Source organism: Mustela nivalis (assembly GCF_964662115.1).
Source record: "Mustela nivalis genome assembly, chromosome: 1".
Lineage (NCBI taxonomy): Eukaryota > Metazoa > Chordata > Mammalia > Carnivora > Mustelidae > Mustela > Mustela nivalis.
Genome location: NC_139020.1, coordinates 115,594,008 through 115,618,093, shown reverse-complemented (window position 1 = coordinate 115,618,093; position 24,086 = coordinate 115,594,008). Strand labels below are relative to the sequence as shown.

At 57.6% G+C, this 24,086-nt stretch overlaps 2 protein-coding genes across 2 annotated transcripts in view; one reads left to right on the top strand and one right to left on the bottom strand.

Annotated features, from left to right (window-relative positions):
* The window catches only part of MUC20 (mucin 20, cell surface associated), a 167,972-nt gene that overhangs the window by 39,450 nt on the left and 104,436 nt on the right, over window positions 1–24,086 (top strand). The gene's annotated exons all lie outside the window — the stretch shown is intronic.
* The window catches only part of MUC4 (mucin 4, cell surface associated), a 68,881-nt gene that overhangs the window by 21,294 nt on the left and 23,501 nt on the right, over window positions 1–24,086 (bottom strand). Inside the window, exon 2 of the mRNA XM_082700767.1 lies at window positions 253–386. Within this exon, the coding sequence (XP_082556893.1) occupies window positions 253–386 (134 nt within the window). The remainder of the gene's footprint in view (window positions 1–252; window positions 387–24,086) is intronic.

Below are 24,086 nucleotides of genomic sequence, written 5' to 3'. Positions count from 1 at the left end.
TGTCCATGAGGGGAGAGAGCCTTGCCTAGCTCAGTCTTCCTCAGTCAGCACCCAGGCATTAAAGAGTATAAATGCAAACTGTGCCAGAGGCAGGGACACAGGAGGTGTCTAACAAGTGTTATTTGTTGCATTTTTCCTTCCTCTGGACCACAGTCACGGTCACAGGGCCATCTCCAAGTCCTGGAGAGAGAAGCAGAGTCTGGGGAACACAGGTCATGGGTCCTGTCTTTTGGGCTGCAGCTGGGGACTCACATAGAGATAATCCCGGAGAGAGAAGCCAAGAGGGAAGCCAATCTGGGGCTTGAAGAGTGGCGAGGTGAAGTCCGAGATCCTCTTGACAAACTCCCGATCTCCAACACTTGGCCCATAGGGGAAGAGGGGAACACCTGGGCCAGCACAAAGAAGGGCAGGAAATTCTCACGGGTCCTGACTACTTTAGGGCTGACAGAGAGCTTCCCCAAGATGCCCCTACACCCAACTCGGAGTCCTCAAGGACTCTTCTATCCCCCTCTCTGCTTGCATTTAACCCATCTTTTCATTTTACCCCTTCAGTGGGTACTCTCATCCTTTACCATTTTGAAGAAAAACAGGTCCTGCTGTCAGAACACCATCAAGTTATTCTGCATCTATTATGATTCTCGTAATTCTTTCAAGGGTTCAAAGACAAAACTCCAATGTGAAGATCAGTAATTGAAATAACCATTTCCTAGAAAGAGACTTGTTTCCTAAGATGGTATTTCTCTAGATACAGTAGGTGGACAGAATTTGTCCTTAGACCCCTTAGAAGTCTTCGGGCTCCAGTTCCAGAAAGCTTATCCTAAATATTTCTCAAATGGGTCTCCTCTTTTCTTTCCTGGCAGCTCTCCCCTGGTTTGCTTGGAATGCCACAGTATCTGTATACAACTCTCCTGGCCTCCTGCAAATTCATCCAACACCCCAAACACCATAGCACCATTCATAAACACAGACCCTACCATGTCCTCCCTGGTTCACTCACATGACAGCCTCATTTCTCAATACTCTTCCCTTTGTTTCCAGCACCCCCAAGGGCTTTGGGGATATCCTCCCCATGCAATATTGGGACTACTGTTCATATCTAGATCTTTATTCCAGCTCTTCAAGCCCTCCTGCCTGCTTGGGATGTTTCCTCTTCCCCAACTCCTATTCATTCTTTCCAGAAAGCCTCCTCTTCACCATGAGCACACCCCTACATCCACTAGGGACCTTCCATCGTGCATGTCCAACACCCTACATTTATTCCTCTAATTGCACTTATCAAGGCAGGAGATCTGTCTCCTACTAAACCGCACCTTGATCATTTCTTAACCCCCCCTCCTAGCCCAGTGCCATGTACAAAGCCAGCCTTCAGTGGTACTGAAGCACAACTGAGCAGTTGTGCTGTCTCAAAATCCCCTGTGAGAGCCTGTGATCTGAGAGAGCAGTCTATGGGCAAGGAGCCTGAGGTGGAGTTAAAGCACCCCTCTAAAGGGGATATGGGAGCATCTGGACTTCCCATGGCCCAGAGGAGGCAGTTCCATGGAACCAGCTCCCCCAGCTACCCAAAAGGGCTTTCACTGGTAGATCTCACCAAGTTGCCATAACTTTAGCACCCACACCAACTAATTCTCTCCATCGCAATATGGAGAGCCCCCAGACCTACAGAATCACTAACCTTTCTTGGGTTTGACAGGGACTGGAGCAGGTGTTGTGTGTGTGCCTATGGATGTTCTAGGAGACGGGGTTGTACGGGTCTGGGAGGTTGTTGAGGGTGGTGATGGTGTTGTCCTTCTCTGGCTGCCTATCCTCACCGAGGTGGTGATGGTTCCTGGGCATGCAGAGACAGAAAACTGCAGTGAGTCTTACAGTCAGAAAGTAGCAGAGTCAGAGAGAGTGATACACTTCAGGATCTGTGAGTCAGACCTGGGCTGGGAGAGACAGCTAGAAACTCTCCTCTATCTTCTACCCACACCCAAATTAATCCCTATACATAAGCAACTGTCTTCTGGGTTGGAAGGGAATGGTGGCACATCACTCACCATATCCCACTCAATTCATCTTGTGGCTCTGCCCTCAATGCTAGTCTGGTAATACTACCTCACCATACCTAACAAGCACTTAACTAGGCTGACCTGAGCCAACTGAGCCACCCTGAGAGATCAAGAACCTGGAGGCCCCACCTACCTGATGTCTGAGTCCTCACAGTGGAGCTTGACGAGGCTGTGGATGGTGGGAAAGTACTGGTAATAGACAGAGGAGTAGACAGAGGACCTGTGAATGGGGTGGTGGAACTCCAGGTGACGGGAAAACCAGGGGCTGAATGAGAGAATGAAGAATTACTGGTTGAACTATAGAAATTGAATATGGTCTGAGCTGTGCCAATATCACTAGACGTAACAGACTCTGAGAAAGAACGGTCTGTGGATGGATGAGTGACACCTGACGAAGATGAAGGTCTGTGGCTCACACTGGAAGGCAATGAAGATATTGTTGTCCCAAATGTGCCTGTGTCTTGGGAAATGCCATCTTTACCAGTGTGTTCACTTAGGAAAGAAGAAGGAGTTGATGAGATGAGAGAAGTCTTGTCCGTGGGCGTGGATCCACGTAGGGAGGAGGAGGGAGTTGATGTGAACCCTGTGGAGTTGGTGCTGGTGTGAGGTTCTGTGCTGGTCTCCGTGGATTGACTCGTGGGGTCCTGAGATGATGCTGTTGTTGTGTCTGGAGCAGTACTGAAGGACGAGGGTGGTACCGAGGTTCCCCCAGTTGCACTGGGGCTTGTGACACTTGAGGTGACCGGAGTTGCGCTTGTCTGATCAGTGGTTGGCGTGTGTGTTGTGTTCCCTCGCGGGGTGTCTGTTGACCCTGGTGTTGTGGGGATCTGTGAGGTCATGGCAGGTGTGTTGCTAACAGTAGAAGAGGATGAAGAGTCAGCTGTAGCGGCTGATGACGTGGGCACGTCGGACCCTGTGGAAGTCTTGTCACTGACACTGAAGGGAGGGGACGTGCCTGCTGTCCCAGAGGTGGCTGTGGCGTGGGAAGTCTTGCCCGTGGGCGTGGATCCACGTAGGGAGGAGGAGGGAGTTGATGTGAACCCTGTGGAGATGGTGCTGGTGTGAGGTTCTGTGCTCGTCTCCGTGGTCTGACTCGTGGGGTCCTGAGATGATGCTGTTGTTGTGTCTGGAGCAGAACTGAAGGACGAGGGTGGTGCCAACGTTCCCCCAGTTGCACTGGGGCTTGTGACACTTGAGGTGACCGGAGTTGCGCTTGTCTGATCAGTCGTTGGCGTGTGTGTTGTGTTCCCTCGCGGGGTGTCTGTTGACCCTTGTTTGGTGGGGATCTGTGAGGTCATGGCAGGTGTGTTGCTAACAGTAGAAGAGGATGAAGAGTCAGCTGTAGCGGCTAATGACGTGGGCACGTCTGACCCTGTGGAAGTCTGGTCGCTGACACTGGAGGGAGGGGACGTGCCTGCTGTCCCAGAGCTGGCTGTGGCGTGGGAAGTCCTGCCCGTGGGCGTGGATCCACGTAGGGAGGAGGAGGGAGTTGATGTGAACCCTGTAGAGATGGTGCTGGTGTGAGGTTCTGTGCTGGTCTCCGTGGTCTGACTCGTGGGGTCCTGAGATGGTGCTGTTGTTGTGTCTGGAGCAGTACTGAAGGACGAGGGTGGTGCCGAGGTTCCCCCAGTTGCACTGGGGCTTGTGACACTTGAGGTGACCGGAGTTGCGCTTGTCTGATCAGTCGTTGGCGTGTGTGTTGTGTTCCCTCGCGGGGTGTCTGTTGACCCTTGTGTTGTGGGGATCTGTGAGGTCATGGCAGGTGTGTTGCTAACAGTAGAAGAGGATGAAGAGTCAGCTGTAGCGGCTGATGACGTGGGCAAGTCTGACCCTGTGGAAGTCTTGTCGCTGACACTGGAGGGAGGGGATGTGCCTGCTGTCCCAGAGGTGGCTGTGGCGTGGGACGTCTTGCCCGTGGGCGTGGATCCACGTAGGGAGGAGGAGGGAGTTGATGTGAACCCTGTGGAGTTGGTGCTGGTGTGAGGTTCTGTGCTGGTCTCCGTGGTCTGACTCGTGGGGTCCTGAGATGGTGCTGTTGTTGTGTCTGGAGCAGTACTGAAGGACGAGGGTGGTGCCGACGTTCCCCCAGTTGCACTGGGGCTTGTGACACTTGAGGTGACCGGAGTTGCGCTTGTCTGATCAGTCGTTGGCGTGTGTGTTGTGTTCCCTCGCGGGGTGTCTGTTGACCCTGGTGTTGTGGGGATCTGTGAGGTCATGGCAGGTGTGTTGCTAACAGTAGAAGAGGATGAAGAGTCAGCTGTAGCGGCTGATGACGTGGGCACGTCTGACCCTGTGGAAGTCTTGTCGCTGACACTGGAGGGAGGGGGCGAGCCTGCTGTCCCAGAGGTGGCTGTGGCGTGCGAAGTCTTTCCCGTGGGCGTGGATCCACGTAGGGAGGAGGAGGGAGTTGATGTGAACCCTGTGGAGATGGTGCTGGTGTGAGGTTCTGTGCTGGTCTCCGTGGTCTGATTCGTGGGGTCCTGAGATGATGCTGTTGTTGTGTCTGGAGCAGTACTGAAGGACGAGGGTGGTGCCAACGTTCCCCCAGTTGCACTGGGGCTTGTGACACTTGAGGTGACCGGAGTTGCGCTTGTCTGATCAGTCGTTGGCATGTGTGTTGTGTTCCCTCGCGGGGTGTCTGTTGACCCTTGTGTTGTGGGGATCTGTGAGGTCATGGCAGGTGTGTTGCTGACAGTAGAAGAGGATGAAGAGTCAGCTGTAGCGGCTGATGACGTGGGCACGTCTGACCCTGTGGAAGTCTTGTCGCTGACACTGGAGGGAGGGGACGTGCCTGCTGTCCCAGAGGTGGCTGTGGCGTGGGAAGTCTTGCCCGTGGGCGTGGATCCACGTAGGGAGGAGGAGGGAGTTGATGTGAACCCTGTGGAGATGGTGCTGGTGTGAGGTTCTGTGCTCGTCTCCGTGGTCTGACTCGTGGGGTCCTGAGATGATGCTGTTGTTGTGTCTGGAGCAGAACTGAAGGACGAGGGTGGTGCCAACGTTCCCCCAGTTGCACTGGGGCTTGTGACACTTGAGGTGACCGGAGTTGCGCTTGTCTGATCAGTCGTTGGCGTGTGTGTTGTGTTCCCTCGCGGGGTGTCTGTTGACCCTTGTTTGGTGGGGATCTGTGAGGTCATGGCAGGTGTGTTGCTAACAGTAGAAGAGGATGAAGAGTCAGCTGTAGCGGCTAATGACGTGGGCACGTCTGACCCTGTGGAAGTCTGGTCGCTGACACTGGAGGGAGGGGACGTGCCTGCTGTCCCAGAGGTGGCTGTGGCGTGGGAAGTCCTGCCCGTGGGCGTGGATCCACGTAGGGAGGAGGAGGGAGTTGATGTGAACCCTGTAGAGATGGTGCTGGTGTGAGGTTCTGATCTGGTCTCCGTGGTCTGACTCGTGGGGTCCTGAGATGGTGCTGTTGTTGTGTCTGGAGCAGTACTGAAGGACGAGGGTGGTGCCGAGGTTCCCCCAGTTGCACTGGGGCTTGTGACACTTGAGGTGACCGGAGTTGCGCTTGTCTGATCAGTCGTTGGCGTGTGTGTTGTGTTCCCTCGCGGGGTGTCTGTTGACCCTTGTGTTGTGGGGATCTGTGAGGTCATGGCAGGTGTGTTGCTAACAGTAGAAGAGGATGAAGAGTCAGCTGTAGCGGCTGATGACGTGGGCAAGTCTGACCCTGTGGAAGTCTTGTCGCTGACACTGGAGTGAGGGGATGTGCCTGCTGTCCCAGAGGTGGCTGTGGCGTGGGACGTCTTGCCCGTGGGCGTGGATCCACGTAGGGAGGAGGAGGGAGTTGATGTGAACCCTGTGGAGTTGGTGCTGGTGTGAGGTTCTGTGCTGGTCTCCGTGGTCTGACTCGTGGGGTCCTGAGATGGTGCTGTTGTTGTGTCTGGAGCAGTACTGAAGGACGAGGGTGGTGCCGACGTTCCCCCAGTTGCACTGGGGCTTGTGACACTTGAGGTGACCGGAGTTGCGCTTGTCTGATCAGTCGTTGGCGTGTGTGTTGTGTTCCCTCGCGGGGTGTCTGTTGACCCTGGTGTTGTGGGGATCTGTGAGGTCATGGCAGGTGTGTTGCTAACAGTAGAAGAGGATGAAGAGTCAGCTGTAGCGGCTGATGACGTGGGCACGTCTGACCCTGTGGAAGTCTTGTCGCTGACACTGGAGGGAGGGGACGTGCCTGCTGTCCCAGAGGTGGCTGTGGCGTGGGACGTCTTGCCCGTGGGCGTGGATCCACGTAGGGAGGAGGAGGGAGTTGATGTGAACCCTGTGGAGTTGGTGCTGGTGTGAGGTTCTGTGCTGGTCTCCGTGGTCTGACTCGTGGGGTCCTGAGATGATGCTGTTGTTGTGTCTGGAGCAGTACTGAAGGACGAGGGTGGTGCCGAGGTTCCCCCAGTTGCACTGGGGCTTGTGACACTTGAGGTGACCGGAGTTGCGCTTGTCTGATCAGTCGTTGGCGTGTGTGTTGTGTTCCCTCGCGGGGTGTCTGTTGACCCTGGTGTTGTGGGGATCTGTGAGGTCATGGCAGGTGTGTTGCTAACAGTAGAAGAGGATGAAGAGTCAGCTGTAGCGGCTGATGACGTGGGCACGTCTGACCCTGTGGAAGTCTTGTCGCTGACACTGGAGGGAGGGGGCGTGCCTGCTGTCCCAGAGGTGGCTGTGGCGTGGGAAGTCTTGCCCGTGGGCGTGGATCCACGCAGGGAGGAGGAGGGAGTAGATGTGAACCCTGTGGAGATGGTGCTGGTGTGAGGTTCTGTGCTGGTCTCCGTGGTCTGACTCGTGGGGTCCTGAGATGGTGCTGTTGTTGTGTCTGGAGCAGTACTGAAGGACGAGGGTGGTGCCGAGGTTCCCCCAGTTGCACTGGGGCTTGTGACACTTGAGGTGACCGGAGTTGCGCTTGTCTGATCAGTCGTTGGCGTGTGAGTTGTGTTCCCTCGCGGGGTGTCTGTTGACCCTGGTGTTGTGGGGATCTGTGAGGTCATGGCAGGTGTGTTGCTAACAGTAGAAGAGGATGAAGAGTCAGCTGTAGCGGCTGATGACGTGGGCACGTCTGACCCTGTGGAAGTCTTGTCGCTGACACTGGAGGGAGGGGATGTGCCTGCTGTCCCAGAGGTGGCTGTGGCGTGGGACGTCTTGCCCGTGGGCGTGGATCCACGTAGGGAGGAGGAGGGAGTTGATGTGAACCCTGTGGAGTTGGTGCTGGTGTGAGGTTCTGTGCTGGTCTCCGTGGTCTGACTCGTGGGGTCCTGAGATGGTGCTGTTGTTGTGTCTGGAGCAGTACTGAAGGACGAGGGTGGTGCCGACGTTTCCCCAGTTGCACTGGGGCTTGTGACACTTGAGGTGACCGGAGTTGCGCTTGACTGATCAGTCGTTGGCGTGTGTGTTGTGTTCCCTCGCGGGGTGTCTGTTGACCCTGGTGTTGTGGGGATCTGTGAGGTCATGGCAGGTGTGTTGCTAACAGTAGAAGAGGATGAAGAGTCAGCTGTAGCGGCTGATGACGTGGGCACGTCTGACCCTGTGGAAGTCTTGTCGCTGACACTGGAGGGAGGGGACGTGCCTGCTGTCCCAGAGGTGGCTGTGGCGTGGGAAGTCTTGCCCGTGGGCGTGGATCCACGCAGGGAGGCGGAGGGAGTTGATGTGAACCCTGTGGAGATGGTGCTGGTGTGAGGTTCTGTGCTGGTCTCCGTGGTCTGACTCGTGGGGTCCTGAGATGGTGCTGTTGTTGTGTCTGGAACAGTACTGAAGGACGAGGGTGGTGCCGAGGTTCCCCCAGTTGCACTGGGGCTTGTGACACTTGAGGTGACCGGAGTTGCGCTTGTCTGATCAGTCGTTGGCGTGTGTGTTGTGTTCCCTCTCGGGGTGTCTGTTGACCCTGGTGTTGTGGGGATCTGTGAGGTCATGGCAGGTGTGTTGCTAACAGTAGAAGAGGATGAAGAGTCAGCTGTAGCGGCTGATGACGTGGGCACGTCTGACCCTGTGGAAGTCTTGTCGCTGACACTGGAGGGAGGGGGCGTGCCTGCTGTCCCAGAGGTGGCTGTGGCGTGCGAAGTCTTTCCCGTGGGCGTGGATCCACGTAGGGAGGAGGTGGGAATTGATGTGAACCCTGTGGAGATGGTGCTGGTGTGAGGTTCTGTGCTGGTCTCCGTGGTCTGACTCGTGGGGTCCTGAGATGGTGCTGTTGTTGTGTCTGGAGCAGTACTGAAGGACGAGGGTGGTGCCGACGTTTCTCCAGTTGCACTGGGGCTTGTGACACTTGAGGTGACCGGAGTTGCGCTTGTCTGATCAGTCGTTGGCGTGTGTGTTGTGTTCCCTCGCGGGGTGTCTGTTGACCCTGGTGTTGTGGGGATCTGTGAGGTCATGGCAGGTGTGTTGCTAACAGTAGAAGAGGATGAAGAGTCAGCTGTAGCGGCTGATGACGTGGGCACGTCTGACCCTGTGGAAGTCTTGTCGCTGACACTGGAGGGAGGGGGCGTGCCTGCTGTCCCAGAGGTGGCTGTGGCGTGGGAAGTCTTGCCCGTGGGCGTGGATCCACGCAGGGAGGAGGAGGGAGTTGATGTGAACCCTGTGGAGATGGTGCTGGTGTGAGGTTCTGTGCTGGTCTCCGTGGTCTGACTCGTGGGGTCCTGAGATGGTGCTGTTGTTGTGTCTGGAGCAGTACTGAAGGATGAGGGTGGTGCCGAGGTTCCCCCAGTTGCACTGGGGCTTGTGACACTTGAGGTGACCGGAGTTGCGCTTATCTGATCAGTCGTTGGCGTGTGTGTTGTGTTCCCTCGCGGGGTGTCTGTTGACCCTGGTGTTGTGGGGATCTGTGAGGTCATGGCAGGTGTGTTGCTAACAGTAGAAGAGGATGAAGAGTCAGCTGTAGCGGCTGATGACGTGGGCACATCTGACCCTGTGGAAGTCTTGTCGCTGACACTGGAGGGAGGGGGCGTGCCTGCTGTCCCAGAGGTGGCTGTGGCGTGCGAAGTCTTTCCCGTGGGCGTGGATCCACGTAGGGAGGAGGTGGGAATTGATGTGAACCCTGTGGAGATGGTGCTGGTGTGAGGTTCTGTGCTGGTCTCCGTGGTCTGACTCGTGGGGTCCTGAGATGGTGCTGTTGTTGTGTCTGGAGCAGTACTGAAGGACGAGGGTGGTGCCGACGTTTCTCCAGTTGCACTGGGGCTTGTGACACTTGAGGTGACCGGAGTTGCGCTTGTCTGATCAGTCGTTGGCGTGTGTGTTGTGTTCCCTCGCGGGGTGTCTGTTGACCCTGGTGTTGTGGGGATCTGTGAGGTCATGGCAGGTGTGTTGCTAACAGTAGAAGAGGATGAAGAGTCAGCTGTAGCGGCTGATGACGTGGGCACGTCTGACCCTGTGGAAGTCTTGTCGCTGACACTGGAGGGAGGGGGCGTGCCTGCTGTCCCAGAGGTGGCTGTGGCGTGGGAAGTCTTGCCCGTGGGCGTGGATCCACGCAGGGAGGAGGAGGGAGTTGATGTGAACCCTGTGGAGATGGTGCTGGTGTGAGGTTCTGTGCTGGTCTCCGTGGTCTGACTCGTGGGGTCCTGAGATGGTGCTGTTGTTGTGTCTGGAGCAGTACTGAAGGATGAGGGTGGTGCCGAGGTTCCCCCAGTTGCACTGGGGCTTGTGACACTTGAGGTGACCGGAGTTGCGCTTATCTGATCAGTCGTTGGCGTATGTTTTGTGTTCCCTCGCGGGGTGTCTGTTGACCCTGGTGTTGTGGGGATCTGTGAGGTCATGGCAGGTGTGTTGCTAACAGTAGAAGAGGATGAAGAGTCAGCTGTAGCGGCTGATGACGTGGGCACGTCTGACCCTGTGGAAGTCTTGTCGCTGACACTGGAGGGAGGGGGCGTGCCTGCTGTCCCAGAGGTGGCTGTGGCGTGGGACGTCTTGCCCGTGGGCGTGGATCCACGTAGGGAGGAGGAGGGAATTGATGTGAACCCTGTGGAGATGGTGCTGGTGTGAGGTTCTGTGCTGGTCTCCGTGGTCTGACTCGTGGGGTCCTGAGATGGTGCTGTTGTTGTGTCTGGAGCAGTACTGAAGGACGAGGGTGGTGCCGACGTTCCACAGTTGCACTGGGGCTTGTGACACTTGAGGTGACCGGAGTTGCGCTTGTCTGATCAGTCGTTGGCGTGTGTGTTGTGTTCCCTCGCGGGGTGTCTGTTGACCCTGGTGTTGTGGGGATCTGTGAGGTCATGGCAGGTGTGTTGCTAACAGTAGAAGAGGATGAAGAGTCAGCTGTAGCGGCTGATGACGTGGGCACGTCTGACCCTGTGGAAGTCTTGTCGCTGACACTGGAGGGAGGGGGCGTGCCTGCTGTCCCAGAGGTGGCTGTGGCGTGCGAAGTCTTTCCCGTGGGCGTGGATCCACGTAGGGAGGAGGTGGGAATTGATGTGAACCCTGTGGAGATGGTGCTGGTGTGAGGTTCTGTGCTGGTCTCCGTGGTCTGACTCGTGGGGTCCTGAGATGGTGCTGTTGTTGTGTCTGGAGCAGTACTGAAGGACGAGGGTGGTGCCGACATTTCTCCAGTTGCACTGGGGCTTGTGACACTTGAGGTGACCGGAGTTGCGCTTGTCTGATCAGTCGTTGGCGTGTGTGTTGTGTTCCCTCGCGGGGTGTCTGTTGACCCTGGTGTTGTGGGGATCTGTGAGGTCATGGCAGGTGTGTTGCTAACAGTAGAAGAGGATGAAGAGTCAGCTGTAGCGGCTGATGACGTGGGCACGTCTGACCCTGTGGAAGTCTTGTCGCTGACACTGGAGGGAGGGGGCGAGCCTGCTGTCCCAGAGGTGGCTGTGGCGTGCGAAGTCTTTCCCGTGGGCGTGGATCCACGTAGGGAGGAGGAGGGAGTTGATGTGAACCCTGTGGAGATGGTGCTGGTGTGAGGTTCTGTGCTGGTCTCCGTGGTCTGATTCGTGGGGTCCTGAGATGATGCTGTTGTTGTGTCTGGAGCAGTACTGAAGGACGAGGGTGGTGCCAACGTTCCCCCAGTTGCACTGGGGCTTGTGACACTTGAGGTGACCGGAGTTGCGCTTGTCTGATCAGTCGTTGGCATGTGTGTTGTGTTCCCTCGCGGGGTGTCTGTTGACCCTTGTGTTGTGGGGATCTGTGAGGTCATGGCAGGTGTGTTGCTGACAGTAGAAGAGGATGAAGAGTCAGCTGTAGCGGCTGATGACGTGGGCACGTCTGACCCTGTGGAAGTCTTGTCGCTGACACTGGAGGGAGGGGACGTGCCTGCTGTCCCAGAGGTGGCTGTGGCGTGGGAAGTCTTGCCCGTGGGCGTGGATCCACGTAGGGAGGAGGAGGGAGTTGATGTGAACCCTGTGGAGATGGTGCTGGTGTGAGGTTCTGTGCTCGTCTCCGTGGTCTGACTCGTGGGGTCCTGAGATGATGCTGTTGTTGTGTCTGGAGCAGAACTGAAGGACGAGGGTGGTGCCAACGTTCCCCCAGTTGCACTGGGGCTTGTGACACTTGAGGTGACCGGAGTTGCGCTTGTCTGATCAGTCGTTGGCGTGTGTGTTGTGTTCCCTCGCGGGGTGTCTGTTGACCCTTGTTTGGTGGGGATCTGTGAGGTCATGGCAGGTGTGTTGCTAACAGTAGAAGAGGATGAAGAGTCAGCTGTAGCGGCTAATGACGTGGGCACGTCTGACCCTGTGGAAGTCTGGTCGCTGACACTGGAGGGAGGGGACGTGCCTGCTGTCCCAGAGGTGGCTGTGGCGTGGGAAGTCCTGCCCGTGGGCGTGGATCCACGTAGGGAGGAGGAGGGAGTTGATGTGAACCCTGTAGAGATGGTGCTGGTGTGAGGTTCTGATCTGGTCTCCGTGGTCTGACTCGTGGGGTCCTGAGATGGTGCTGTTGTTGTGTCTGGAGCAGTACTGAAGGACGAGGGTGGTGCCGAGGTTCCCCCAGTTGCACTGGGGCTTGTGACACTTGAGGTGACCGGAGTTGCGCTTGTCTGATCAGTCGTTGGCGTGTGTGTTGTGTTCCCTCGCGGGGTGTCTGTTGACCCTTGTGTTGTGGGGATCTGTGAGGTCATGGCAGGTGTGTTGCTAACAGTAGAAGAGGATGAAGAGTCAGCTGTAGCGGCTGATGACGTGGGCAAGTCTGACCCTGTGGAAGTCTTGTCGCTGACACTGGAGTGAGGGGATGTGCCTGCTGTCCCAGAGGTGGCTGTGGCGTGGGACGTCTTGCCCGTGGGCGTGGATCCACGTAGGGAGGAGGAGGGAGTTGATGTGAACCCTGTGGAGTTGGTGCTGGTGTGAGGTTCTGTGCTGGTCTCCGTGGTCTGACTCGTGGGGTCCTGAGATGGTGCTGTTGTTGTGTCTGGAGCAGTACTGAAGGACGAGGGTGGTGCCGACGTTCCCCCAGTTGCACTGGGGCTTGTGACACTTGAGGTGACCGGAGTTGCGCTTGTCTGATCAGTCGTTGGCGTGTGTGTTGTGTTCCCTCGCGGGGTGTCTGTTGACCCTGGTGTTGTGGGGATCTGTGAGGTCATGGCAGGTGTGTTGCTAACAGTAGAAGAGGATGAAGAGTCAGCTGTAGCGGCTGATGACGTGGGCACGTCTGACCCTGTGGAAGTCTTGTCGCTGACACTGGAGGGAGGGGACGTGCCTGCTGTCCCAGAGGTGGCTGTGGCGTGGGACGTCTTGCCCGTGGGCGTGGATCCACGTAGGGAGGAGGAGGGAGTTGATGTGAACCCTGTGGAGTTGGTGCTGGTGTGAGGTTCTGTGCTGGTCTCCGTGGTCTGACTCGTGGGGTCCTGAGATGATGCTGTTGTTGTGTCTGGAGCAGTACTGAAGGACGAGGGTGGTGCCGAGGTTCCCCCAGTTGCACTGGGGCTTGTGACACTTGAGGTGACCGGAGTTGCGCTTGTCTGATCAGTCGTTGGCGTGTGTGTTGTGTTCCCTCGCGGGGTGTCTGTTGACCCTGGTGTTGTGGGGATCTGTGAGGTCATGGCAGGTGTGTTGCTAACAGTAGAAGAGGATGAAGAGTCAGCTGTAGCGGCTGATGACGTGGGCACGTCTGACCCTGTGGAAGTCTTGTCGCTGACACTGGAGGGAGGGGGCGTGCCTGCTGTCCCAGAGGTGGCTGTGGCGTGGGAAGTCTTGCCCGTGGGCGTGGATCCACGCAGGGAGGAGGAGGGAGTAGATGTGAACCCTGTGGAGATGGTGCTGGTGTGAGGTTCTGTGCTGGTCTCCGTGGTCTGACTCGTGGGGTCCTGAGATGGTGCTGTTGTTGTGTCTGGAGCAGTACTGAAGGACGAGGGTGGTGCCGAGGTTCCCCCAGTTGCACTGGGGCTTGTGACACTTGAGGTGACCGGAGTTGCGCTTGTCTGATCAGTCGTTGGCGTGTGAGTTGTGTTCCCTCGCGGGGTGTCTGTTGACCCTGGTGTTGTGGGGATCTGTGAGGTCATGGCAGGTGTGTTGCTAACAGTAGAAGAGGATGAAGAGTCAGCTGTAGCGGCTGATGACGTGGGCACGTCTGACCCTGTGGAAGTCTTGTCGCTGACACTGGAGGGAGGGGATGTGCCTGCTGTCCCAGAGGTGGCTGTGGCGTGGGACGTCTTGCCCGTGGGCGTGGATCCACGTAGGGAGGAGGAGGGAGTTGATGTGAACCCTGTGGAGTTGGTGCTGGTGTGAGGTTCTGTGCTGGTCTCCGTGGTCTGACTCGTGGGGTCCTGAGATGGTGCTGTTGTTGTGTCTGGAGCAGTACTGAAGGACGAGGGTGGTGCCGACGTTTCCCCAGTTGCACTGGGGCTTGTGACACTTGAGGTGACCGGAGTTGCGCTTGACTGATCAGTCGTTGGCGTGTGTGTTGTGTTCCCTCGCGGGGTGTCTGTTGACCCTGGTGTTGTGGGGATCTGTGAGGTCATGGCAGGTGTGTTGCTAACAGTAGAAGAGGATGAAGAGTCAGCTGTAGCGGCTGATGACGTGGGCACGTCTGACCCTGTGGAAGTCTTGTCGCTGACACTGGAGGGAGGGGACGTGCCTGCTGTCCCAGAGGTGGCTGTGGCGTGGGAAGTCTTGCCCGTGGGCGTGGATCCACGCAGGGAGGCGGAGGGAGTTGATGTGAACCCTGTGGAGATGGTGCTGGTGTGAGGTTCTGTGCTGGTCTCCGTGGTCTGACTCGTGGGGTCCTGAGATGGTGCTGTTGTTGTGTCTGGAACAGTACTGAAGGACGAGGGTGGTGCCGAGGTTCCCCCAGTTGCACTGGGGCTTGTGACACTTGAGGTGACCGGAGTTGCGCTTGTCTGATCAGTCGTTGGCGTGTGTGTTGTGTTCCCTCTCGGGGTGTCTGTTGACCCTGGTGTTGTGGGGATCTGTGAGGTCATGGCAGGTGTGTTGCTAACAGTAGAAGAGGATGAAGAGTCAGCTGTAGCGGCTGATGACGTGGGCACGTCTGACCCTGTGGAAGTCTTGTCGCTGACACTGGAGGGAGGGGGCGTGCCTGCTGTCCCAGAGGTGGCTGTGGCGTGCGAAGTCTTTCCCGTGGGCGTGGATCCACGTAGGGAGGAGGTGGGAATTGATGTGAACCCTGTGGAGATGGTGCTGGTGTGAGGTTCTGTGCTGGTCTCCGTGGTCTGACTCGTGGGGTCCTGAGATGGTGCTGTTGTTGTGTCTGGAGCAGTACTGAAGGACGAGGGTGGTGCCGACGTTTCTCCAGTTGCACTGGGGCTTGTGACACTTGAGGTGACCGGAGTTGCGCTTGTCTGATCAGTCGTTGGCGTGTGTGTTGTGTTCCCTCGCGGGGTGTCTGTTGACCCTGGTGTTGTGGGGATCTGTGAGGTCATGGCAGGTGTGTTGCTAACAGTAGAAGAGGATGAAGAGTCAGCTGTAGCGGCTGATGACGTGGGCACGTCTGACCCTGTGGAAGTCTTGTCGCTGACACTGGAGGGAGGGGGCGTGCCTGCTGTCCCAGAGGTGGCTGTGGCGTGGGAAGTCTTGCCCGTGGGCGTGGATCCACGCAGGGAGGAGGAGGGAGTTGATGTGAACCCTGTGGAGATGGTGCTGGTGTGAGGTTCTGTGCTGGTCTCCGTGGTCTGACTCGTGGGGTCCTGAGATGGTGCTGTTGTTGTGTCTGGAGCAGTACTGAAGGATGAGGGTGGTGCCGAGGTTCCCCCAGTTGCACTGGGGCTTGTGACACTTGAGGTGACCGGAGTTGCGCTTATCTGATCAGTCGTTGGCGTGTGTGTTGTGTTCCCTCGCGGGGTGTCTGTTGACCCTGGTGTTGTGGGGATCTGTGAGGTCATGGCAGGTGTGTTGCTAACAGTAGAAGAGGATGAAGAGTCAGCTGTAGCGGCTGATGACGTGGGCACATCTGACCCTGTGGAAGTCTTGTCGCTGACACTGGAGGGAGGGGGCGTGCCTGCTGTCCCAGAGGTGGCTGTGGCGTGCGAAGTCTTTCCCGTGGGCGTGGATCCACGTAGGGAGGAGGTGGGAATTGATGTGAACCCTGTGGAGATGGTGCTGGTGTGAGGTTCTGTGCTGGTCTCCGTGGTCTGACTCGTGGGGTCCTGAGATGGTGCTGTTGTTGTGTCTGGAGCAGTACTGAAGGACGAGGGTGGTGCCGACGTTTCTCCAGTTGCACTGGGGCTTGTGACACTTGAGGTGACCGGAGTTGCGCTTGTCTGATCAGTCGTTGGCGTGTGTGTTGTGTTCCCTCGCGGGGTGTCTGTTGACCCTGGTGTTGTGGGGATCTGTGAGGTCATGGCAGGTGTGTTGCTAACAGTAGAAGAGGATGAAGAGTCAGCTGTAGCGGCTGATGACGTGGGCACGTCTGACCCTGTGGAAGTCTTGTCGCTGACACTGGAGGGAGGGGGCGTGCCTGCTGTCCCAGAGGTGGCTGTGGCGTGGGAAGTCTTGCCCGTTGGCGTGGATCCACGCAGGGAGGAGGAGGGAGTTGATGTGAACCCTGTGGAGATGGTGCTGGTGTGAGGTTCTGTGCTGGTCTCCGTGGTCTGACTCGTGGGGTCCTGAGATGGTGCTGTTGTTGTGTCTGGAGCAGTACTGAAGGATGAGGGTGGTGCCGAGGTTCCCCCAGTTGCACTGGGGCTTGTGACACTTGAGGTGACCGGAGTTGCGCTTATCTGATCAGTCGTTGGCGTATGTTTTGTGTTCCCTCGCGGGGTGTCTGTTGACCCTGGTGTTGTGGGGATCTGTGAGGTCATGGCAGGTGTGTTGCTAACAGTAGAAGAGGATGAAGAGTCAGCTGTAGCGGCTGATGACGTGGGCACGTCTGACCCTGTGGAAGTCTTGTCGCTGACACTGGAGGGAGGGGGCGTGCCTGCTGTCCCAGAGGTGGCTGTGGCGTGGGACGTCTTGCCCGTGGGCGTGGATCCACGTAGGGAGGAGGAGGGAATTGATGTGAACCCTGTGGAGATGGTGCTGGTGTGAGGTTCTGTGCTGGTCTCCGTGGTCTGACTCGTGGGGTCCTGAGATGGTGCTGTTGTTGTGTCTGGAGCAGTACTGAAGGACGAGGGTGGTGCCGACGTTCCCCCAGTTGCACTGGGGCTTGTGACACTTGAGGTGACCGGAGTTGCGCTTGTCTGATCAGTCGTTGGCGTGTGTGTTGTGTTCCCTCGCGGGGTGTCTGTTGACCCTGGTGTTGTGGGGATCTGTGAGGTCATGGCAGGTGTGTTGCTAACAGTAGAAGAGGATGAAGAGTCAGCTGTAGCGGCTGATGACGTGGGCACGTCTGACCCTGTGGAAGTCTTGTCGCTGACACTGGAGGGAGGGGGCGTGCCTGCTGTCCCAGAGGTGGCTGTGGCGTGCGAAGTCTTTCCCGTGGGCGTGGATCCACGTAGGGAGGAGGTGGGAATTGATGTGAACCCTGTGGAGATGGTGCTGGTGTGAGGTTCTGTGCTGGTCTCCGTGGTCTGACTCGTGGGGTCCTGAGATGGTGCTGTTGTTGTGTCTGGAGCAGTACTGAAGGACGAGGGTGGTGCCGACATTTCTCCAGTTGCACTGGGGCTTGTGACACTTGAGGTGACCGGAGTTGCGCTTGTCTGATCAGTCGTTGGCGTGTGTGTTGTGTTCCCTCGCGGGGTGTCTGTTGACCCTGGTGTTGTGGGGATCTGTGAGGTCATGGCAGGTGTGTTGCTAACAGTAGAAGAGGATGAAGAGTCAGCTGTAGCGGCTGATGACGTGGGCACGTCTGACCCTGTGGAAGTCTTGTCGCTGACACTGGAGGGAGGGGGCGTGCCTGCTGTCCCAGAGGTGGCTGTGGCGTGGGAAGTCTTGCCCGTGGGCGTGGATCCACGCAGGGAGGAGGAGGGAGTTGATGTGAACCCTGTGGAGTTGGTGCTGGTGTGAGGTTCTGTGCTGGTCTCCGTGGTCTGACTCGTGGGGTCCTGAGATGGTGCTGTTGTTGTGTCTGGAGCAGTACTGAAGGATGAGGGTGGTGCCGAGGTTCCCCCAGTTGCACTGGGGCTTGTGACACTTGAGGTGACCGGAGTTGCGCTTATCTGATCAGTCGTTGGCGTGTGTTTTGTGTTCCCTCGCGGGGTGTCTGTTGACCCTGGTGTTGTGGGGATCTGTGAGGTCATGGCAGGTGTGTTGCTAACAGTAGAAGAGGATGAAGAGTCAGCTGTAGCGGCTGATGACGTGGGCAAGTCTGACCCTGTGGAAGTCTTGTCGCTGACACTGGAGGGAGGGGGCGTGCCTGCTGTCCCAGAGGTGGCTGTGGCGTGGGACGTCTTGCCCGTGGGCGTGGATCCACGTAGGGAGGAGGAGGGAATTGATGTGAACACTGTGGAGATGGTGCTGGTGTGAGGTTCTGTGCTGGTCTCTGTGGTCTGACTCCTGGGGTCCTGAGATGGTGCTGTTGTTGTGTCTGGAGCAGTACTGAAGGACGAGGGTGGTGCCGACGTTTCCCCAGTTGCACTGGGGCTTGTGACACTTGAGGTGACCGGAGTTGCGCTTGTCTGATCAGTCGTTGGCGTGTGTGTTGTGTTCCCTCGCGGGGTGTCTGTTGACCCTGGTGTTGTGGGGATCTGTGAGGTCATGGCAGGTGTGTTGCTAACAGTAGAAGAGGATGAAGAGTCAGCTGTAGCGGCTGATGACGTGGGCACGTCTGACCCTGTGGAAGTCTTGTCGCTGACACTGGAGGGAGGGGGCGTGCCTGCTGTCCCAGAGGTGGCTGTGGCGTGCGAAGTCTTTCCCGTGGGCGTGGATCCACGTAGGGAGGAGGAGGGAGTTGATGTGAACCCTGTGGAGTTGGTGCTGGTGTGAGGTTCTGTGCTGGTCTCCGTGGTCTGACTCGTGGGGTCCTGAGATGGTGCTGTTGTTGTGTCTGGAGCAGTACTGAAGGACGAGGGTGGTGCCGAGGTTCCCCCAGTTGCACTGGGGCTTGTGACACTTGAGGTGACCGGAGTTGCGCTTGTCTGATCAGTCGTTGGCGTGTGTGTTGTGTTCCCTCGCGGGGTGTCTGTTGACCCTGGTGTTGTGGGGATCTGTGAGGTCATGGCAGGTGTGTTGCTAACAGTAGAAGAGGATGAAGAGTCAGCTGTAGCGGCTGATGACGTGGGCAAGTCTGACCCTGTGGAAGTCTTGTCGCTGACACTGGAGGGAGGGGGCGTGCCTGCTGTCCCAGAGGTGGCTGTGGCGTGGGAAGTCTTGCCCGTGGGCGTGGATCCACGCAGGGAGGAGGAGGGAGTTGATGTGAACCCTGTGGAGATGGTGCTGGTGTGAGGTTCTGTGCTGGTCTCCGTGGTCTGACTCGTGGGGTCCTGAGATGGTGCTGTTGTTGTGTCTGGAGCAGTACTGAAGGACGAGGGTGGTGCCGAGGTTCCCCCAGTTGCACTGGGGCTTGTGACACTTGAGGTGACCGGAGTTGCGCTTGTCTGATCAGTCGTTGGCGTGTGTGTTGTGTTCCCTCGCGGGGTGTCTGTTGACCCTGGTGTTGTGGGGATCTGTGAGGTCATGGCAGGTGTGTTGCTAACAGTAGAAGAGGATGAAGAGTCAGCTGTAGCGGCTGATGACGTGGGCACGTCTGACCCTGTGGAAGTCTTGTCGCTGACACTGGAGGGAGGGGGCGTGCCTGCTGTCCCAGAGGTGGCTGTGGCGTGGGAAGTCTTGCCCGTGGGCGTGGATCCACGCAGGGAGGAGGAGGGAGTTGATGTGAACCCTGTGGAGATGGTGCTGGTGTGAGGTTCTGTGCTGGTCTCCGTGGTCTGACTCGTGGGGTCCTGAGATGGTGCTGTTGTTGTGTCTGGAGCAGTACTGAAGGATGAGGGTGGTGCCGAGGTTCCCCCAGTTGCACTGGGGCTTGTGACACTTGAGGTGACCGGAGTTGCGCTTATCTGATCAGTCGTTGGCGTGTGTTTTGTGTTCCCTCGCGGGGTGTCTGTTGACCCTGGTGTTGTGGGGATCTGTGAGGTCATGGCAGGTGTGTTGCTAACAGTAGAAGAGGATGAAGAGTCAGCTGTAGCGGCTGATGACGTGGGCACGTCTGACCCTGTGGAAGTCTTGTCGCTGACACTGGAGGGAGGGGGCGTGCCTGCTGTCCCAGAGGTGGCTGTGGCGTGGGACGTCTTGCCCGTGGGCGTGGATCCACGTAGGGAGGAGGAGGGAATTGATGTGAACACTGTGGAGATGGTGCTGGTGTGAGGTTCTGTGCTGGTCTCCGTGGTCTGACTCGTGGGGTCCTGAGATGGTGCTGTTGTTGTGTCTGGAGCAGTACTGAAGGACGAGGGTGGTGCCGACGTTTCCCCAGTTGCACTGGGGCTTGTGACACTTGAGGTGACCGGAGTTGCGCTTGTCTGATCAGTCGTTGGCGTGTGTGTTGTGTTCCCTCGCGGGGTGTCTGTTGACCCTGGTGTTGTGGGGATCTGTGAGGTCATGGCAGGTGTGTTGCTAACAGTAGAAGAGGATGAAGAGTCAGCTGTAGCGGCTGATGACGTGGGCACGTCTGACCCTGTGGAAGTCTTGTCGCTGACACTGGAGGGAGGGGGCGTGCCTGCTGTCCCAGAGGTGGCTGTGGCGTGCGAAGTCTTTCCCGTGGGCGTGGATCCACGTAGGGAGGAGGAGGGAGTTGATGTGAACCCTGTGGAGTTGGTGCTGGTGTGAGGTTCTGTGCTGGTCTCCGTGGTCTGACTCGTGGGGTCCTGAGATGGTGCTGTTGTTGTGTCTGGAGCAGTACTGAAGGACGAGGGTGGTGCCGAGGTTCCCCCAGTTGCACTGGGGCTTGTGACACTTGAGGTGACCGGAGTTGCGCTTGTCTGATCAGTCGTTGGCGTGTGTGTTGTGTTCCCTCGCGGGGTGTCTGTTGACCCTGGTGTTGTGGGGATCTGTGAGGTCATGGCAGGTGTGTTGCTAACAGTAGAAGAGGATGAAGAGTCAGCTGTAGCGGCTGATGACGTGGGCACGTCTGACCCTGTGGAAGTCTTGTCGCTGACACTGGAGGGAGGGGGCGTGCCTGCTGTCCCAGAGGTGGCTGTGGCGTGGGAAGTCTTGCCCGTGGGCGTGGATCCACGCAGGGAGGAGGAGGGAGTAGATGTGAACCCTGTGGAGATGGTGCTGGTGTGAGGTTCTGTGCTGGTCTCCGTGGTCTGACTCGTGGGGTCCTGAGATGGTGCTGTTGTTGTGTCTGGAGCAGTACTGAAGGACGAGGGTGGTGCCGAGGTTCCCCCAGTTGCACTGGGGCTTGTGACACTTGAGGTGACCGGAGTTGCGCTTGTCTGATCAGTCGTTGGCGTGTGTGTTGTGTTCCCTCGCGGGGTGTCTGTTGACCCTGGTGTTGTGGGGATCTGTGAGGTCATGGCAGGTGTGTTGCTAACAGTAGAAGAGGATGAAGAGTCAGCTGTAGCGGCTGATGACGTGGGCACGTCTGACCCTGTGGAAGTCTTGTCGCTGACACTGGAGGGAGGGGGCGTGCCTGCTGTCCCAGAGGTGGCTGTGGCGTGGGACGTCTTGCCCGTGGGCGTGGATCCACGTAGGGAGGAGGAGGGAATTGATGTGAACCCTGTGGAGATGGTGCTGGTGTGAGGTTCTGTGCTGGTCTCCGTGGTCTGACTCGTGGGGTCCTGAGATGGTGCTGTTGTTGTGTCTGGAGCAGTACTGAAGGACGAGGGTGGTGCCGACGTTCCCCCAGTTGCACTGGGGCTTGTGACACTTGAGGTGACCGGAGTTGCGCTTGTCTGATCAGTCGTTGGCGTGTGTGTTGTGTTCCCTCGCGGGGTGTCTGTTGACCCTGGTGTTGTGGGGATCTGTGAGGTCATGGCAGGTGTGTTGCTAACAGTAGAAGAGGATGAAGAGTCAGCTGTAGCGGCTGATGACGTGGGCACGTCTGACCCTGTGGAAGTCTTGTCGCTGACACTGGAGGGAGGGGGCGTGCCTGCTGTCCCAGAGGTGGCTGTGGCGTGCGAAGTCTTTCCCGTGGGCGTGGATCCACGTAGGGAGGAGGTGGGAATTGATGTGAACCCTGTGGAGATGGTGCTGGTGTGAGGTTCTGTGCTGGTCTCCGTGGTCTGACTCGTGGGGTCCTGAGATGGTGCTGTTGTTGTGTCTGGAGCAGTACTGAAGGACGAGGGTGGTGCCGAGGTTCCCCCAGTTGCACTGGGGCTTGTGACACTTGAGGTGACCGGAGTTGCGCTTGTCTGATCAGTCGTTGGCGTGTGTGTTGTGTTCCCTCGCGGGGTGTCTGTTGACCCTGGTGTTGTGGGGATCTGTGAGGTCATGGCAGGTGTGTTGCTAACAGTAGAAGAGGATGAAGAGTCAGCTGTAGCGGCTGATGACGTGGGCACGTCTGACCCTGTGGAAGTCTTGTCGCTGACACTGGAGGGAGGGGGCGTGCCTGCTGTCCCAGAGGTGGCTGTGGCGTGCGAAGTCTTTCCCGTGGGCGTGGATCCACGTAGGGAGGAGGTGGGAATTGATGTGAACCCTGTGGAGATGGTGCTGGTGTGAGGTTCTGTGCTGGTCTCCGTGGTCTGACTCGTGGGGTCCTGAGATGGTGCTGTTGTTGTGTCTGGAGCAGTACTGAAGGACGAGGGTGGTGCCGACGTTTCTCCAGTTGCACTGGGGCTTGTGACACTTGAGGTGACCGGAGTTGCGCTTGTCTGATCAGTCGTTGGCGTGTGTGTTGTGTTCCCTCGCGGGGTGTCTGTTGACCCTGGTGTTGTGGGGATCTGTGAGGTCATGGCAGGTGTGTTGCTAACAGTAGAAGAGGATGAAGAGTCAGCTGTAGCGGCTGATGACGTGGGCACGTCTGACCCTGTGGAAGTCTTGTCGCTGACACTGGAGGGAGGGGGCGTGCCTGCTGTCCCAGAGGTGGCTGTGGCGTGGGAAGTCTTGCCCGTGGGCGTGGATCCACGCAGGGAGGAGGAGGGAGTTGATGTGAACCCTGTGGAGATGGTGCTGGTGTGAGGTTCTGTGCTGGTCTCCGTGGTCTGACTCGTGGGGTCCTGAGATGGTGCTGTTGTTGTGTCTGGAGCAGTACTGAAGGATGAGGGTGGTGCCGAGGTTCCCCCAGTTGCACTGGGGCTTGTGACACTTGAGGTGACCGGAGTTGCGCTTATCTGATCAGTCGTTGGCGTGTGTTTTGTGTTCCCTCGCGGGGTGTCTGTTGACCCTGGTGTTGTGGGGATCTGTGAGGTCATGGCAGGTGTGTTGCTAACAGTAGAAGAGGATGAAGAGTCAGCTGTAGCGGCTGATGACGTGGGCAAGTCTGACCCTGTGGAAGTCTTGTCGCTGACACTGGAGGGAGGGGGCGTGCCTGCTGTCCCAGAGGTGGCTGTGGCGTGGGACGTCTTGCCCGTGGGCGTGGATCCACGTAGGGAGGAAGAGGGAATTGATGTGAACACTGTGGAGGTGGTGCTGGTGTGAGGTTCTGTGCTGGTCTCCGTGGTCTGACTCGTGGGGTCCTGAGATGGTGCTGTTGTTGTGTCTGGAGCAGTACTGAAGGACGAGGGTGGTGCCGACGTTTCCCCAGTTGCACTGGGGCTTGTGACACTTGAGGTGACCGGAGTTGCGCTTGTCTGATCAGTCGTTGGCGTGTGTGTTGTGTTCCCTCGCGGGGTGTCTGTTGACCCTTGTTTGGTGGGGATCTGTGAGGTCATGGCTGGTGTGTTGCTAACAGTAGAAGAGGATGAAGAGTCAGCTGTAGCGGCTGATGACGTGGGCACGTCTGACCCTGTGGAAGTCTTGTCGCTGACACTGGAGGGAGGGGGCGTGCCTGCTGTCCCAGAGGTGGCTGTGGCGTGCGAAGTCTTTCCCGTGGGCGTGGATCCACGTAGGGAGGAGGAGGGAGTTGATGTGAACCCTGTGGAGTTGGTGCTGGTGTGAGGTTCTGTGCTGGTCTCCGTGGTCTGACTCGTGGGGTCCTGAGATGGTGCTGTTGTTGTGTCTGGAGCAGTACTGAAGGACGAGGGTGGTGCCGAGGTTCCCCCAGTTGCACTGGGGCTTGTGACACTTGAGGTGACCGGAGTTGCGCTTGTCTGATCAGTCGTTGGCGTGTGTGTTGTGTTCCCTCGCGGGGTGTCTGTTGACCCTTGTGTTGTGGGGATCTGTGAGGTCATGGCAGGTGTGTTGCTAACAGTAGAAGAGGATGAAGAGTCAGCTGTAGCGGCTGATGACGTGGGCACGTCTGACCCTGTGGAAGTCTTGTCGCTGACACTGGAGGGAGGGGGCGTGCCTGCTGTCCCAGAGGTGGCTGTGGCGTGGGACGTCTTGCCCGTGGGCGTGGATCCACGTAGGGAGGAGGAGGGAATTGATGTGAACACTGTGGTGATGGTGCTGGTGTGAGGTTCTGTGCTGGTCTCCGTGGTCTGACTCGTGGTGTCCTGAGATGGTGCTGTTGTTGTGTCTGGAGCAGTACTGAAGGACGAGGGTGGTGCCGACGTTTCCCCAGTTGCACTGGGGCTTGTGACACTTGAGGTGACCGGAGTTGCGCTTGTCTGATCAGTCGTTGGCGTGTGTGTTGTGTTCCCTCGCGGGGTGTCTGTTGACCCTGGTGTTGTGGGGATCTGTGAGGTCATGGCAGGTGTGTTGCTAACAGTAGAAGAGGATGAAGAGTCAGCTGTAGCGGCTGATGACGTGGGCACGTCTGACCCTGTGGAAGTCT